This window comes from Ovis aries, chromosome 6 (assembly GCF_016772045.2).
Source record: "Ovis aries strain OAR_USU_Benz2616 breed Rambouillet chromosome 6, ARS-UI_Ramb_v3.0, whole genome shotgun sequence".
NCBI classification, from domain to species: domain Eukaryota; kingdom Metazoa; phylum Chordata; class Mammalia; order Artiodactyla; family Bovidae; genus Ovis; species Ovis aries.
Genome location: NC_056059.1, coordinates 34,343,657 through 34,362,082, shown reverse-complemented (window position 1 = coordinate 34,362,082; position 18,426 = coordinate 34,343,657). Strand labels below are relative to the sequence as shown.

The 18,426-nt window shown below is 41.9% G+C and overlaps 2 protein-coding genes across 8 annotated transcripts in view; one reads left to right on the top strand and one right to left on the bottom strand.

Annotated features, from left to right (window-relative positions):
* The window catches only part of CCSER1 (coiled-coil serine rich protein 1), a 1,491,420-nt gene that overhangs the window by 826,137 nt on the left and 646,857 nt on the right, over nt 1–18,426 (top strand). For 2 of the 7 annotated variants that reach the window (XM_060416882.1, XM_004009704.6), the window contains exon 10: nt 16,947–18,062. The exons of the other annotated variants lie outside the window; for them this stretch is intronic. In XM_060416882.1, the coding sequence (XP_060272865.1) occupies nt 16,947–17,009 (63 nt within the window). In that variant the 3' untranslated portion in view covers nt 17,010–18,062. Of the gene's footprint in view, nt 1–16,946; nt 18,063–18,426 lie in introns of those variants that run through there. 7 annotated transcript variants of the gene reach the window in all.
* Nucleotides 6,215–14,435, bottom strand: LOC132659933 (protein NYNRIN-like). The gene is made up of 2 exons (XM_060416878.1): nt 6,313–14,435; nt 6,215–6,269 (listed from the first exon to the last, which is right to left on the bottom strand). Exon 1 carries the CDS (start codon nt 11,823–11,825, stop codon nt 8,586–8,588), a length of 3,240 nt encoding a protein of 1,079 aa, XP_060272861.1. The 5' UTR covers nt 11,826–14,435; the 3' UTR covers nt 6,215–6,269; nt 6,313–8,585.

The window sequence follows — 18,426 nt, the reverse complement described above, 5'->3', positions numbered from 1 at the left end:
AGATGGAATAAAAAAATTTTAAGATTTGGTAAATTTTAAAAATGCACATTTCAAAGACACAGAAAAAATATCCAAATTTTCTCCAAAATGGGGTATATTTGCCTGTTATCAGAGGCCTGAAATAATCACTATTTAAACTTTCCATATTTTTCTAAAGCGTTGGGCTTCCCTGGTGGCTCCGATGGTAAAAGATCCACCTGCAGTGAGGGAGACATGGGTTGGGAAGATCCCCTGGAGAAGGGCGGGACAACTTACTCCAGTATTCTTGCCTGAAGAATCCTCATGGACAGAGGAACCATGGTGGGTTACAGTCCATGGGGTTGCAGAATCTGACTCAACTAAGCACACAGTACCAACCTTTTGAAAGCATTTTGAGATGAATAGAGGACTTTAAGGGGGAGGGGGGTTAAAAAAAAAAGGTGGACTTTGAATTGTTTCTAGAGCTGCAGCTCTGGTTTTGCAAGATTTGAAATGCGAAGTTGTTTCTAATTCCTCAATGAATTTAATTGTAGCCTAAATTATATACCAAGGGACTGAGCTTCCCATCTAACTAGATTATTTTCAGTTTATATCAGGTAGAGGATTTCCAACTAAAATGGAAAAATCCAGGAGCTTTAAGTTTAGTGCAGTATGCCTTTCTGAAAAACGTATATAGAGCATTCAGCAAAGGCCTTATAATGTTATTTTTTTTTTCTCCTGAATGTACAATTCAACCTTAGATCATTAACCTTTTGAAGAGGAAGGCTCTACTTTTGTTTCAGTCAGTACCTGAACATTAGCCTCTAGCTGATGTTTCTTGATCAGTTTGTAAGAGGGCCTGAGAGAAAATCTGGTCATCTGTTTCTTCTGTGAGGGGGTTTTCCTGAAAGGCCTTCTGGCTTATCTGATAAATACAGCTGCAGTCCTGGGTGGGAAGAACACCCTTTAGCTACCAATCAGGGTTTCTGTGAATGTGAATGTCCACTAATCTTTATAACTGTTCTCTAAATGTGATAGTATCTGCTGAAAGGCATGATAAATGAGGCTTTGTGATTTTATCTTGTTAGAGGAATCTGTAAGGCAGGCCATTTTAATTCTTAGTGTCCTCCTTTCAATTTGGTCTTTCCATAGGTACCAAAAAGAAAATTGTTAGAATGAGAGCTCTCTAATTTTTTCTTCAAATATAGTTTTTCCAGTTCACAGGATTCATCATCTGGTTATTGACAAGTAGGATCTTATATTAATCACAATAGCATCTCAAATCTATAGGCTTTTTATGGCTTGACCATAGATGCTAGAGGCGTCCCAAAAGGCATCTCTGTCTGTAGGGAAACAGACCCAGGAGACCTGCCTTTGGTAAGAAATACTACCCTTGGCTAGCTTCTGCCAGATTTCCAGATTCCCTTGTGCAAACTCCGAGCAACTATGGTGCTTCAGCAGGTCCCACTGTGAATCTCAAAACTGTTCAGTTCAGTCGCTCAGTCGTGTCCAACTCTTTGCGACCCTATGAATCTCAGCATGCCAGGCCTCCCTGTCCATCACCATCTCCCGGAGTTCACTCAGACTTATGTCCATCGAGTCCTTGATGCCATCCAGCCATCTCATCCTCGGTTGTCCCTTCTCCTCCTGCCCACAATCCCTCCCAGCATCAGAGTGTTTTCCAATGAGTCAACTCTTCGCATGAGGTGGGCAAAGTACTGGAGCTTCAGCTTTAGCATCATTCCTTCCAAAGAAATCCCAGGGCTGATCTCCTTCAGAATGGACTGGTTGGATATCCTTGCAGTCCAAGGAACTCTCAAGAGTCTTCTCCAACACCACAGTTCAAAAACATCAATTCTTCAGCACTCAGCTTTCTTCACAGTCCAACTCTCACATCCATACATAACCACAGGAAAAACCATAGCCTTGACTAGACAGACCTTAGTTGGCAAAGTAATGTCTCTGCTTTTGAATATGCTATCTAGGTTGGTCATAACTTTTCTTCCAAGGAGTAAGCATCTTTTAATTTCATGGCTGCAATCACCATCTGCAGTGATTTTGGAGCCCCAAAAAATAAAGTCTGACACTGTTTCTACTGTTTTCCCATCTATTTTCCATGAAGTGATGGGACCGGATGCCATGATCTTTGTTTTCTGAATGTTGAGCTTTAAGCCAACTTTCTCACTCTCCTCTTTCACTTTCATCAAGAGGCTTTTTAGTTCCTCTTCGTTTTCTGCCATAAGGCTGGTGTCATCTGCATATCTGAGGCTATTGATATTTCTCCCGGCAATCTTGATTCCAGCTTGTGTTTCTTCCAGTCCAGCGTTTCTCATGATGTACTCTGCATATAAGTTAAATATGCAGGGTGACAATATACAGCCTTGACACACTCCTTTTCCTATTGGAACCAGTCTGTTGTTCTATGTCCAGTTCTAACTGTTGCTTCCTGACCTGCATACAGATTTTTCAAGAGGCAGATTAGGTGGTCTGATATTCCCATCTCCTTCAGAATTTTCCACAGTTTATTGTGATCCACACAGTCAAAGGCTTTGGCATAGTCAATAAAGCAGAAATAGATGTTTTTCTGGAACTCTCTTGCTTTTTCGATGATCCAGCGGATGTTGGCAATTTGATCTCTGGTTCCTCTGCCTTTTCTAAAACCAGCTTGAACATCTGGAATTTCATGGTTGACATATTGCTGAAGCCTGGCTTGGAGACTTTTGAGCATTACTTTACTAGCATGTGAGATGAGTGCAATTGTGTGGTAGTTTGAGCATTCTTTGGCATTGCCTTTCTTTGGAATTGGAATGAAAACTGACCTTTTCCAGTCCTGTGGCCACTGCTGAGTTTTCCCAATTTGCTGGCATATTGAGTGTAGCGCTTTCACAGCGTCATCTTTCAGGATTTGAAACAGCTCAACTGGAATTCCATCACCCCCACTAGCTTTGTTCGTAGTGATGCTTTCTAAGGCCCATTTGACTTCACATTCCAAGATGTCTGGCTCTAGATTAGTGATCACATCATCATGATTATCAGGGTCATGAAGGCCTTTTTTGAACAGTTCTTCCATGTATTCTTACCACGTCTTCTTAATATCTTCTGCTTCTGTTAGGTCCAGACCATTTCTGTCCTTTATCGAGCCCATCTTTGCATGAAATGTTCCCTTGGTATCTCTACTTTTCTTGAAGAGATCTCTAGTCTTTCCCATTCTGTTGTTTTCCTCTATTTCTTTGCACTGATCACTGAAGAAGGCTTTCTTATCTCTTCTTGCTGTTCTTTGTAGAGGTAGAAAAATGATTTTCCCTCTGTCTAGGTTCTTGACTGAGTGATCCCATCATAAAAGACATTAATAGGAGAAAAGCAAAATTTAATAACATCTATATTTTCTGTTTACATGTAAGATATACAAAGAAACTGAGTTAACTCCCTAAAATAGCCAAGTCAACATTATAAATACCACTGCCAGCTAGATATGAAAGAAAGGTGTAGCAGTTGGGAGGCAAGTTAAGGAAGGTAACCACGAACAACACAGTAAACAAGGATATGGTTGTTATAAAGATTTAAGTCTGTGCCCTCTCCGTTGATAAGTTTCTAGAGATTTAGTCAACATCTTTCTGGTATAGAGAGTGAGACAGTCTTACAAATGGAAAGTAAGACTGTATATATGATGTAAATGTTTCTTATGAAAGGCTAACTTTACTGTTTTCAAAGCTTCTTCTGTGTCTGTAGTTTCTTAAAAATTGCATTTTCTTAATTTAATGCAGTTTTTATACTAAAGAGACATATTTTGGGATGACAAGTTCTGTTCACCTTCACTAGCTTATATCTTCTGCCAATAAAAGAAGCAGTAGTAATTTTGAGGAAAAAACATTAAATATTGGATTTGTTGTTGTTTAGTTGCTAAGTCATGTATTATTGTTTCAAAATAAGGATATAAAGTGTTTTAATAATTTATAAATAACTGTAGAGAACTAAAGAAAAAATAACTTCCTTAAATGTTTGGCTTCATACCAAATAGGCAAAGGAATTGGGATTTTCAGAATAATGCATTACAGAAAATTTCCTAAAAGAGAGCCACATGTAACGTTAACCTCATGCTCTATACCAAGTGAGACTATCAGAAAATTACACTCTTGCCTGATGCCACATTTTTAAGATGATGATTAGAATTTTAAACATGTATAGTTGAATTACAATAGAGAAAATTTATATGAAAAAGAATGTAATTTGCAATTCAGAGTACTTAAAGAGTCATAGTTCTTCACATATCAGAATTACTTCAGGTTTGTCATTATTTTATGAGCTTGGTACTTATAAGTGGATTTACAGATTTAGATTTAATCCATCAAATTACAGGAAAACTTGTTTAAGCATTAGTCTAATACAGTATAATTTTCAAAAAGAAATATAAATAGGTTCAGTATTTTCTTGCATTGGAAAATTATAACAAAAATGGATAAATTAGTCATTTTTTTAGTCTAAGAAAAGACTAGAATTGGAAATACAATGTTTTCCAAATTTTAAGATTTTAAAAAACACTTTATATTGCTCCAAAAATGCTATTTAGTTATTTTTAATTTGTGGGAAAGTTGCTACAAACTATTAATTTATTCGGGAAGAATTAAATTTTCTTCTTTAAGGGCACATCAGTAATGAGTCACTATTGAGCCTTAAGACAAACATTGCTTGCTGTGAGTCTATTATTTTCAACTCTTTTAAAGGTTTTTTCCCCAATATGTTGATTTTTTATCATGTTAAAATAAACATACAGACACTGAATCCAGAGTATATCTGTAAATATATGTACATAAACATACCTGTGTTTACATATTTTAGCATGGATATTATTGTACTGTGATATTAATAATTTTTATAGTTTAAATGACTAGATATTATTCAATCATGTGACCTTTTAAATATCCATTTTACTTTTCTCAAGTATTTTCCCTTTAAAGAATAGCATTGTTATATAATTCCCTATCGAGAGAGATTTTGAAAAATCTTAACAAAGATGTACCTGATTTTATTCTCCACCTATCAATACTGTCTCTAGAACTTGACATAGTATATATGTTTTGCTATATACCAAATAGCTTTTCTCTAAGATCTTCTAGGTAAAGATGAAAACAACACAAAATATCCATCAACAGGAAGGTGTTTAGTGATGGCTCATTCACAAAATGGAGGGCTGGGAAGCCTCCCTATCCAGTGCTTGCCAAAAAAGAGAACATCAATGTTCTGATAGGGAATAATCTCTAGACTTACATTAATAAGTGAAACAATGAGGCTGTAAAGCTGTTGCAGTATCCCTAGAGTGGTTAATCATAAAAAAGTACCGTATTTTTCAAATTACTGTTGTCTCTACAGTCAAGTTAAGGGGGACCATTTATTTTCATTAGTTGAGCTTTAATATTCCTGGTAATTTCCTGCTCTCACCTCATGCTCTACTAGCTAAAGAGGACAGAGAGTTATTGAGGCTTTTTGTCCTCATCACATGACAAATATTAGAATATTATAAACTACTTATGGAAGCAAAAGCTAGGATCATATACTTTATGACATCTATCTCACTGAACATATTTAATCTATTATATGTTCTCCTTCATTTTAGAATATTAAAAGGTGAATCTGTGGTAGAGCTTTATTAAAAGCATGAATGATAGGAGTCATAAAATACAGTGGGATATAGATTCTAGATTTTTAAAATTTATAAAATATATTTTTTCTTTTTATATTCATTCAACTACCATTTGGGGAACAGATACCAAATACTGAATATCTGTTTAAATGTTAGCCTTAATGATTCTGGAGAATTTTTTTTTTAATAACATGTTTCGTTGGCAAATACATAAATGCTTATCTATAGAACATACAAGCAAAGCCCTGAGTTCACTTCCACCTCCAATAGAGTATACCCTTTTTCATGTATATAATCATTTAAAAAATAAAAGTAAAAAAGGTGTCCCAGCACTGAGATTGTAGTGAAAGGTTGTTGCATAACTGTTATGCTCCTTGTCCGTGTCCCCTACCCGACCGAATGAACAAGTCCACCAAAGTAATGCAAAAGGCATAAAGGGAGTTTATTTCTGGCGCGCCAGGGTCCTAGCCTCTCCGACACAGCAGAATGCGGCTGGACCCCGAACAAAGAGGTATGGCGGTTTATATACAGTTTGTCCCTTAGTCCAGCAACAGGCATAGTTGGCACTACCTGATTGGTTACATGCGAAGCTGAGCTCATACATTCCCCTGATGCTGGTTCCCTATAGATTTTTCTTATTTGGTATGGAATGTTTAGCGCAGGAGCTACTGACCTCCTTATTTGGTTATGGAATGTTTAGCGCAGGAGCTACTGACCTCCTTATTTGGTTATGGAATGTTTAGCGCAGGAGCTACTGTCCCAGGTCCCTGATGTAGTTACACACCTCACTAAGTCTTCCGATAACCTAACATTCCCCCCTGTTCTTTGATCATACAGAGGAATCTTCCTCTGTTCCCGGTGATATAGTTTGATATTGTTGCCGTAGCACAAACAACTGCACTGTGTTAATACGTTCTTTTACAAAGGCTACAAGTCTGTTGATGATGCAGGGACCAAACGTGAGCATTATTAGAAGGATTATCAAGGGTCCTAGTAAGGTTGAGATTAAAGTAGTCAGCCAAGGGGATTGTTGAAACCAAGACTCAAACCATCCTTGTTGGGCCTCCCTCTCTCGTTTACGCTGGGCTAGCCCCTCTCTCACTTTGGCCATAGATTCTCTAACTATACCCGTATGGTCTGCGTAAAAACAACATTCCTCTCCCAGGGCGGCACAAAGTCCCCCCTGTTGTAGAAATAGCAAATCTAGCCCTCTTCTATTTTGCAAAACTACTTCAGACAAGGAAGTTAAAGAAGACTCTAAATGACTTATAGACTGTTCTAGTCGGGTGATATCTTCATCTATCGCTGCCCTTAAAGAGTTAAATCCTTGACTTTGCATAGACAAAGCTGTAATTCCAGTTCCAGCTCCGGCTATCCCTAAGCCAAACATAGTGGCTATAGTAATTGCAGTAAGGGGTTCTCTTTTAATTCTATATGCTCTTTCTTGCTGATTGAGGGTTGACCTATGGGCCCAATAGTCGTACACAGTTTCTTCCGACCTGTATATTATTTTAGGTACTACTGCTACCATGACACAAAATTCTTCTTTGGGATCAAAATTGACTCATGTACACAAGGGGTCAACCCGGTTCTGGAACATACCCACCATCCTCCCATCTGGGGAATCATCCAGCTAGCCAGAGGCCCGTTTACAGATCTTGTGACATTGACACATAGGGAGGTTTTACCTGACGGCACTGTGCCTATACATAGCCCCTTTCCCCATACCTGCCTCATCGTGAGTCCTACCTTGCGGTCTCCCCATTGACACTGGGAGGGATCTGAGGCGTTGACCAAGCTGTAAGAAGCATTGAGGCCTATGGCTTCATAGTATGGGGGAGCTACGTTGTAACATAACCAACAGGATCTAGTTGCCTCAGGATGAGTCTGGTTTAAGGCGGTGTATGCAGCCTTGACTAATTTCCACAACGGGTCTGTCTCAGCAAGAGCTTCATCCTTGTTAGGTTTAGTTAAAGTCAACGAAGTTGGGTGGGGTGTGGTTGATAGGGTCACAGCACCTAATTTCTCTACCTTATTAGGTCCGATACTGTGTACTAATATCGGTTCTATTGTCTGACTAATAACCAGAATTCCCCAGGCTTTGCTTCAAACCACTCAGCGTAGAGTTGGAGGCCCCATGATAGCCCGGAGACCCAAGACCTCTCCAGTTTAGCCGCTTCCTGGTTGAACATTACTTTCACCTGAGCAATTGGGCTCCAGTGCTGTTCCCATTGCCGCCCGACATAATCTCCGAACAGGTTTTGGTAATCTTGGTTCCAGGGCCCGAGATAGGGCTGGACAAATGAGAAATTGACTAAGTCCCGGTTCCCGACCTCCCATTTCCATCTCCCATCATTGGAGGTCACACAGCTCCAGGACCAACAGAAATAATGTTGCAGCCCCCCACAAGTCTCCCAATTATGTCTCTTCAGGTGTCCAGGACATGCCCAGAATCCAAAGTTTCTGGTCTGGGCCGCTGTCCAAGTAGTCTTTATAAGGTCTTTGAGGTTGAAATACAGATCCGGCCACCACGTATTAGGGGGGTGAATTCCGGTGGTCAAATTGAGTACCTCTCGAGTCAGTCCGTTCCAGAGCGTCCAGGTGATCTTAACAGGTTGGTGGGGGTTCACACTGGCAGTCACAGGACAAAGCAACACAGTCATCCAGATGACGGTCCAGATGAGTCTCGTCGGTCCTGCGGCCGGCGCTGGATCTTCAATTTTAAAGGGTTGGACGGGTGTAGAGACGCTTCCCATTGTCTTTTCGCGTCTTCTTGTTCGGCTGAAGTAGCTGGGCGTACGTGATTGCAATGCACCCAGGGCCCGATACCGTCGACCTTCAAGGCAGTTGGGGTGGTAAGAAGAACAACATAAGGACCTTTCCATCTGGGTTCCAGTGCCCTGGCGTGGTGCCTTTTGACCCACACCCAGTCCCCGGGGCCAATGTTATGTGAGGGGCTAATTCCCTCACCTTGACCCTCATGTACCTCTCAGAGTAGTTTCCAGACGCGAGAGTGTACTTTGCCCAAAGCCATCAAAGCCTCCTGGAATTGTCCCAAGGTGGGAAGTGGAAACTTTTTCCCTTCAAATTTTGGACATACGGGAGGGTGGCGCCCATACAGAATTTCAAATGGGGTCAAATTGAGCTGATAAGGAGTATTACGCACGCGAAAAAGGGCGAAGGGAAGGAGAGTCACCCAGTCCCCGCCAGTCTCCATAACCAATTTAGTTAAAGTTTCTTTTAGGGTCCGATTCATTCTTTCAACTTGCCCCAAGCTCTGTGGGCTGTATTCACAATGTAATTTCCACTTAGTTCCTAGAGCCCGGGCAAGGTTCTGTATTATTTGGCTCACAAAAGCAGGGCCATTATCAGAGCCAACGGTCACCGGCAGGCCAAACCTGGGTACTATCTCTTCTAAAATCTTTTTAGCCACTACCATTGCAGTTTCTCCCTTAGTAGGAAAAGCCTCTACCCACCCTGAGAAGGTATCTACCAACACTAGCAAGTAGCAGTAACCATACTTGCCTGGCCTTACCTCAGTAAAATCTATCTCCCAGTGCTGTCCTGGGCCTTCCCCTCGATACCTCAGTCCTGCGTGTTGCCTCTTTCCTGGCTTCATCTGTTGGCATGCCTTACAAGCTTGTACTATGTTTTTTATGGTTGTTTGGTGCCGGGGAAATCGTAGGCGTGCGGTTTGAAAAAGCAGCAGAGTCTTTTTCTCTCCCAGATGAGTAGATGAGTGCAGATGTTCACACAGTTGTCGTCCCAACTGAGCAGGAAGTATCAAGTAGCCATCGGAGTCCCGGTACCATTTATCCTCTCCTTGTTGGAGGTTGGGATATTCCTGGATCCAGGCCAGGTCTGTGGACGAATACTCAGGGGTTGGGGGCAAAGTTCCCATACCTGGGGGCGGAAGTCCGATTGCCAGCACTGGAGCGGTGTACTCTTTGTCAGCCGCCTTCCGAGCCGCCAAATCAGCGGCACGATTTCCTCGGGCTGTGAGGCTGTCCCCCTTTTGAGGTCCAGGTACATGTACTATTGATACAGCTCGAGGCAACTGCACAGCTTCCAGAAGTCGACGGATTTCTGGTAAGTTTTTGATCTCTTTTCCTTCAGCTGTTAAAAACCCACGTTCCCGATAAATCGGGCCCTGAATGTGTACCGTGCCAAAAGCATAGCGACTGTCAGTGAAAATAGTTATTCTTTTACCTTTAGCTCTCTCTAATGCCTGAATCAGGGCAATTAACTCTGCTCTTTGGGCTGAGGTGTCTGGGGAAAGAGTCTCTGCCCATATCGTCTGTCCAGAGTCATCTACTATTGCGGCTCCCGCCCATCTCTGTCCATCTCTAACATAACTGCTTCCATCTGTGAACCATATTAGGTCACTGTTATCCAGTGGCATGTCTGTTAAGTCCTTTCGTACTGCTGTTACTCCGGCTAGTATCTCGTCACAATCGTGGAGGGGGCTATCTATTTCCGGATTGGGCAAAAGAGTAGCTGGGTTTAGAGTGCAGGGTGTTTGAAAATGAATCCGGGAGGTGTCGAGCAGCAAGGCCTGGTAGTGTGTTAAGCGGGCATTGGAAATCCATTTGCCCGGAGGTTGTTTCAGGACTCTCTCTATAGCATGAGGAGTGTAAACCAAGAGTTTCTGGCCATAAGTCAGCTTATCAGCATCATGGACTAGAAGCGCGGTGGCTGCAATAATTCGGAGGCAAGGTGGCCACCCGGCTGCCACTGGGTCTAATTTCTTTGAAAGGTAGGCTATGGGACGCTTCCAAGGTCCCCATTTCTGTGTTAGTACCCCTTTTCCTATCCCTCGCTTTTCATCCACAAATAATTGGAATGGCTTAGATGGGTCAGGAAGGGCCAGGGCAGGAGCTCCCAGCAAGGCACGCCTGAGCTCCTGAAAAGCCGTTTTCATTGATTCAGTCCACTTCCAGTCTTTGTTTTCTTTGGTCCCTTCATATAAGGGCCTGGCTTTTTCTGCAAACCCCAAGATCCACAATCGGCAATATCCTACAGTTCCCAGAAACTCTCTCACTTGCCTAGGAGTGGTAGGTTCAGGGATCTGAAGGATGGTGTCTTTCATAGCCTGTGTTAGCCACCTCTGGCCCTGTTTTATCTTGTAACCAAGGTATGTAACCTCTTGCTTGACGATCTGGGCCTTTTTGGCGCTAGCCCTGTAACCTAAAGTCCCAAGGGTTTGGAGAAGGTCACCTGTTGCCTCCTGGCACTCTTTTTCTGTAGTCGCCGCCAGCATAAGGTCATCAACATATTGTAATAAAACAATGGTAGGGTATTCAACCCGGTACTCACGGAGGTCTTCATCTAAGGCCTCGTTAAACAACGTGGGTGAGTTCTTAAACCCCTGTGGTAGGCGAGTCCACATCAGCTGCACAGGAGTCTGTCCACCGTCTTCTAGCCATTCGAAGGCGAAGATGTCTTGGCACGCCAGGGCGAGAGGCAGACTGAAAAAGGCATCTTTTAAATCTAAAACAGTATACCATACGTAGCTTGGTGGCAAACTGCTTAGCAATGTATAAGGATTAGGGACCGTAGGATGGATGTCACTCACCCGCTTGTTGACCTCTCGCAGGTCTTGAACTGGTCTAAAATCAGTTCCCCCAGGCTTCTTTATGGGAAGCAGGGGGGTGTTCCATGGGGACCGGCATCTCTTTAAGACCCCAGCATCTGTGAGGCGTTGTATGTGAGGAGTGATTCCTCGCCAGGCTTCTTGACTCATGGGATATTGCCGTACCCTCACTGGTGTGGCACCCGCTTTTAACTCCACAACAATAGGGGGTCTCTGTCTGGCCAATCCCATTCCTGCTGTTTCAGCCCAGGCCTGAGGGTATCTTTGAACCCATGGCTGTACTTCAGGACTTACTGTTGCTGGGGCCTCTGGCAAGTACAGTCTGTATTCATCCTTCAATGCCAGAGACAGAACCTGTAGAGGGTGCCCGGTTCCATCTAAAACTGACACTTGTCCATAGCCAAAATGGATTTGGGCATTCACTTTAGACAGTAAATCTCTTCCCAGCAAGGGCGCTGGGCATTCGGGTATCACCAGAAAGGAATGAGTTACTTGGTGGGTCCCCAAATTCACATGCCGTTTTGTAGTCCATCCATATTGCTTAGTCCCGGTTGCTCCCTGTACCCAGCTACTTTTCTTAGACATAGGCCCATCTCTTTGGTTTAAGACTGAGTATTGAGCTCCCGTGTCTACCATAAAGCCAACCGGTTTCCCCTCCACATTTATAGTTATCCAGGACTCGGGGAGGGGCGTCGAGCCTTGACCCCCCAGTCACTATCCTCTCCCGCGTAGAGGATATGACTGTCAGGAGGGGGGGTCTCGTTCTTGGAATTTTTTGGCCCCTCTTTTAGGTTTTTCTTGGGGCATTTATCTTTCCAATGTCCAAACTCTTTACAAAATGCACATTGGTTCTTTTCAAGCTTGCGCCTTGCAGGTTTCTCCTCAGTTTTTGAATCTGGCCTTTTCCCTTTTTGGGATCTATTTTTGTTTTCAATCCCAGCGAAAAATATCTGAGCCAGCTCCTTTTGATTTTTACGGTTTTCTTCAGCCCTAAATTCTCTGTCTTCCCTTCTAATGCGGTCCTCTCTTTCTTCCGGGGTCTCTCTATGATTGAAAACCCTCTCTGCTGCCCTCACTAAATCTTGTAGGGACTGTTCACCGAGCCTCTCTATCTTTTGTAACTTTCTCCTAATATCGGGGGCTGCCTGATTTACAAATGCTAGCATGACTGCTGCCCTAGACTCATCTGCCTGGGGGTCCATGGGGGTATACTGTCTAAAAGCTTCCATTATCCTTTCAAGGAAGGCTGCCGGGCTCTCATTTGGCTCTTGCCTCACCGAATTTACCTTGGCCAAATTAGTTGGTTTTCTGGCGGCCGCTCTAAGGCCAGCATGAGGGTCTGACGGTATACTCGGAGACGCTCCCTACCTTCAACGCATTCGAAGTCCCAATTGGGTCGCACCAAGGGGAACCCCTCTTCAATGAGGTGAGGCTGTATTGTGGGCCTCCCATCTACCCCCGGCACATTTTTCCGGGCTTCTGACAGGATCCGTTCACGCTCTTCTGTAGTGAAAAGTACTTGTAGCAGTTGTTGGCAATCATCCCAAGTGGGGTTGTGAGTAAAGAGGATAGATTCTAACAGATCAATAAGACCTTGAGGTTTCTCAGAGAAAGAGGGGGTTTGGGTTTTCCAATTGTACAAATCACTAGTAGCAAAAGGCCAGTACTGATATGTGCGTTCCCCACCCTCTCTGGCTGGCCCTGCCCGGACCGGGAATGCGTGAACAGTGGAGGAGGGCAATTCCGGGCCTTCCTCCTCCGCTGCGCTAGCCATCTCCCTTGCCCTTCCCCGAGTTCCCTGGGCGGGGCCTCCTCCCCTAGGGGGAGCTGAGGGCTCGGCCCTCCTCTGGGCTTCTCCCGAGGAGACTTGAGGAACCTGTGGAAGCAAAGGTGGATTTGGATCCGCATACGGGGGTGGGGACAGTTCGGTTTCCAAGTCAATCAAATTAGGGTACAGAGAGGAAGATTCCTGGAACACCGGCTTGGGTCATTTTTCCTCCTGGTTTTCTTTCGTTTTTTCAGATGCTTTCATGACTAGCACCTGTGGGTTTAGTAAGGTTGGAGCCGGGGAAGAGGGACGGGGAGGTTTAGGAGAAGCAAGAACGAAGGGTTTAAGCCATTCCGGTGGGTTCTTTACTAGATCCTGCCAGACCAGAATGTAGGGAGTCTGGTCTGGGTGCCCAGCAGGACCAGGAGTAAGCACCCTCTCTTTAACTGCCTGGATGATCTGGGGATTAAAGGTTCCCTCTTGTGGCCATCCGACATCAAAGATGGGCCATTCGGCGGAACAGAACGTCACCAGTTTGCTCTTCTTTACTAATAACGAAAGATTCCGAGCTCTAGACTTAAAATCAGAAAAATGGTCAGTCATCAGGGACAGCGGAGTAGAAGTAGATTGCCCCATGGGCACAGAGAACACAGACAATGACAACAAGACACTCACACAGACAGTGCCGGCACACAGAGTCACAAAAATGACCCAACAAACAGATTCCAATTCAGTCTTTTAGCACTAGAGACCCCTTTTCTATTTGCAAATGTCTTACCGTCAGGACGTCCTCAGTGCCAGCCGCCTTCCCGGTACGCTACCGGGGACTCGGCCTTACGCTGGGCTTGCCTTGTCTCTCACACCTAGATGCCTCCCCAGTACAATACTGGGCCCCGGACTTAATCTAGGCCTGTACTATTAGCACCGGTGCTTCGGAGTTCAGAGCTCTTTGCCTCTCAGCGGGGCTTCTCCCTCTTACCAGGGGAATTATTCCTCCGGTGGGGCGGGGATCCCGGACGAGCCCCCAAATGTTATGCTCCTTGTCCGTGTCCCCTACCCGACCGAATGAACAAGTCCACCAAAGTAATGCAAAAGGCATAAAGGGAGTTTATTTCTGGCGCGCCAGGGTCCTAGCCTCTCCGACACAGCAGAATGCGGCTGGACCCCGAACAAAGAGGTATGGCGGTTTATATACAGTTTGTCCCTTAGTCCAGCAACAGGCATAGTTGGCACTACCTGATTGGTTACATGCGAAGCTGAGCTCATACATTCCCCTGATGCTGGTTCCCTATAGATTTTTCTTATTTGGTATGGAATGTTTAGCGCAGGAGCTACTGACCTCCTTATTTGGTTATGGAATGTTTAGCGCAGGAGCTACTGACCTCCTTATTTGGTTATGGAATGTTTAGCGCAGGAGCTACTGTCCCAGGTCCCTGATGTAGTTACACACCTCACTAAGTCTTCCGATAACCTAACATTAACCACAAAAGATGCTGGGATCCTTGGCCTACGGAGGAGAAGAAGAAAATCCAGGGCCAGAGACAAGGCTTGATTGCTCAGAGCTTTTGTATAATGAAGTTTTATTACAGCATAAAAGAGATAGAGAAAGCTTCTGACATAGACATCAGAAGGGGGCAGAAAGAATGCCCCCTTGCTAGTGTTAGCAATGGAGTTATATATCTTTTAATTAGTTATTACAATGAATCAAAAGAATGTCTCAAGTTTGTGCAAATTTTACCAGACCCACTCCCACAATTTACATTTTAGGATAACAAGATTAGAATTTAACGATAGAAAGAGCCTACCAGACCCACTCCCATAAAATACATTCTGAGATACCAGGGTTAGTCAGAAGGTTTTCAGGAAGGAGAAACTGTCCTCAAGGACGATACATCATCCCTGAAGTGAAGTGAAGTCGCTCAGTCGTATCCAGCTCTTTGCGACCTCATGGACTGTAGCCCATCAAGCTCCTCCATGGCATTTTCCTTCTCAGGGACCTTCCCAACCCAGGGATCGAACCCAGATCTCCCGCATTGCAGGCAGACGCTTTAACCTCTGAGCCACCAGGGAAGCCTAGTACAGGTCCTTCCCTGGTGGTTAAGTGGTTAACGTGTCTGCCTCTAATGCGGGAGACCTGGGTTCGATCCCTGGGTCGGGAAGATCCCCTGGAGAAGGAAAATGGCAACCCACTCCAGTATTCTTGCCTGGAGAATCCCATGGATGGAGGAGCCTGGTGGGCTACAATCCATGGGGTTGCAAAGAGTTGGACACAAAATTCTGAGAGACTTAACTTTCAAGGAATGTAGACAAAAAACAAAAGTTTGTCCTTTCCTCTTCCTTGAGAATTCCAGACCCCTATCTCCACTTTGAGGGCCCCAGACCCCTTTCTCCTCCTTGGGGACCGTGGACTTCTTAACAATCTGCCTAGGAAATGATTCTCCCAGTAGCAGTGAACAAGGACTACACAAGTTTTCTTTCTTCATAAACTTGTCATCTTGTGGATGAGGACAGGAAATCAACTAGAAATGAAGAGATAAATGACCCTGATGTAAATAAGCAGACAGGGCAGATTTAGTGATGAGTCCAGTGAAGTAGGAACACATGTGCCTTCACTGTGAGAGAAGACTCATCAGGGAAGACCTGAGGATATTGCCTCTGAGCTGTAACTGAGTGATCAACTGTTCACAAAACTGAAACATCTTGACAGGACAAATTGGATTATAAAGAACAGTCACCTTCCAGTACTGATTGCTGCTTTAGGATGGATTTCCACTGGTTTTGGTCTTGACTTCCTACTTTTAAGTCTCTGCTTATTCTAATCTATATATACATCACAGATAAATCTAAAAGAAATAATCACAAACATGTACCTTGCAGTATGTTGTATTTCTACTTTAAAACTCAATGGCTGAATAAGGCTTAAAAGATAAAATCCACATTACTCAAACCAGCATTCTAGCTAAAATTACACTCTTTCCTACTTAAGCAATTTTCGCTCTAACTGTTCCCAAACAAACCTTTTATTCCACTTAACCTGCTCCAACACAAGTTGCTAATTCTTGTCTCCCTTGTTTAGTGGTTTTGGTTTGTTGCTTTTAACTCTTTTGTTTAGAATGCCCCTCCTTTATAATGTGTCTCTTTTTAAACCCAACTTCAATCCCCTACCCTTGATCTAGAGTGATCTCTCTTTCCGTAGAATAATTTCCACCGTTGCTAGTCCTGAAACCCTATCCTGTATCTGTCAGTACTAGATATTGCTATATGCTCTGTATATTTATGTATATATCTCTTGTGTATTGATATGGAACTTATTATCTTGTGGTATGGCTAATCTTTTCTATATCATTTCTATATCTCCAACTGAATTTTGCATTCCTTAGGAGCAGCTGCCATATTCTAGACTTCTTAGACCCTTTATTTCTTTTTATACATAATGTCTGAACAATGGAGTTCCTTTTTTTAAAGGTGAAATATTTTGAAATGTTTTAATTTCCTGTCACTTAAAATTTCAACAAAGAAGAAATTAATAGTAATTGTGGTAGGTTGAAAATTCTTTTGGAGCTTTGTGTTCAGGATCTATAAAAATATCAGGAGAGCCATATAGACTTACCTATTAATTATTTAATTTTCTGGAAATGAAGACTATATGAAGAGTTGAGTAAAACTGTTACTTTTTCACTCCGTTTATAAAACCAAGGGAATAAAATTTTGCTAACTGGTCTTCACTCTTTCACCCTGTGTTCGGTTATAAAGTATTTAATTGGAAGTTGGGAGCTTGGAAACATTACTAATATAAATATACTTAATGAGTTTTAATAACAGTTTTCACTTAGAAAATCATAGGTAGAATAGATTTATGTTGGTCTGTGTGTTGTTGTTGTTTTTTAATTTGTGTTTAAACATTTTAAACCTTCATGTTAAACTGTGTTTATTTCATTTTATTAATTTGATGTCATTCATTTATTTATTTTTGTTTTCTTCTTTTCAAGGCCCTGTGGAATCCTACATGCACTGAAGGTTTATTTAAACCAGTACATAATATTTCAACCTAGTTTACATCATTACTTGATAATAAGTGTATCACAAATCTGACATGCTTAAATATCAAATCAATTTTCCATTATTTCTTGCATTAGCTATTTCTCAGAGTATATAATACAGAAATGTTTCCATTCCAAATATTTCGCACTTTTTGCATTTGTACAGAATTGCATAAAATATTAGTGGATATAGTTTAAACTAACATTCCTACCTTGCTGTATTTTTAAAACAAAAATAGACTTTTAATTTTAAATTATCTCTATATACAGCTGTTCTAAATATAATATTCCACTTGGCAGTACATATTTTTTGTTTAACCTTCTCATCCATGTCATTTGTGTCTCTGGTTATAGTCTTTGTTTAATTTCACTATATATTCTATGTATATTAGATAAATTTGGAAGCAGTGATTCTAATTTGGCCCATCAGTGCGTAACAGTTCTTACTGAAGAACAAAATTGCCTCTATTTTTTCCCTTGCATTGAGATCAAAAGATGAAAATATATGTCTTCAAATGAAGTAAGTCATGAAGAGTCTTTTTCTCTGTGTAGATAGTAAAGAAACTTTATCTCTCTAAACAAGTGAAAAAAGTTTATTGGCTATTGACCTCATATTGAGGAGAAGTTTGTTGAATATCTTATTAAAAAAATAAAAAACCCTCTCTCCTGGTCTTGGCATCACTGCCTGATTTCTGTGTGTCCTTGTTTATCACCTTTCTATAATACCTCACTTTAATTATCAAATGTCCAGGTAGCAACAAGGAACTCTTGCATGTTGTAGTTTATTGAAAGGATAAGTGACCAAACCCAGAAATGTCTCAGTCTCATAGTGCAGGGCAACAGAAGAGCCATAGGGCTAAGGAGAAGAAAGCAGGTTTTACTGAATTCTATATTTTTTTTAAACAGGAAGTGAAATAATCATAGTTAATGATGATAACATTTAGAACTATGCTATGAAATTTCTTAAGTTATTTCACTCATTTGTAACATATAATGTACATGATTAAAAGTTGAGTTTAAATCATGGTATTAAAATAAAACTAAATATATTTATTCACTTGAAAACATTGTATGTGTCCTTGTTGACTTTGCTCTTTTAAAAACATAAAATACATGTTTTTATGATTCAGGATATGAAAATGATTTTGTTCCTCTAACAGTTTTCTAGAGTTTATTCTTCTGTTCTTATCTGCTGCTACTTATTGTCTTACTTTATATTTGAAACCCTTAGGTGTAGATAATGTAAGCAATTCCATTACCTACAATAAAGCACTCCTCTGGTAAAGATTTTTATCAGCTTGAATGGTCAATATCATTTTGAAGAAGAAAAAAAAATCAATTAAAGATATTTTGACTAGGGTTCAAAAGAAAACAATAAATGTATTACCAAGTAGATTAAGTCAATAAAGAAAGGTACTTTTTCCCTCAA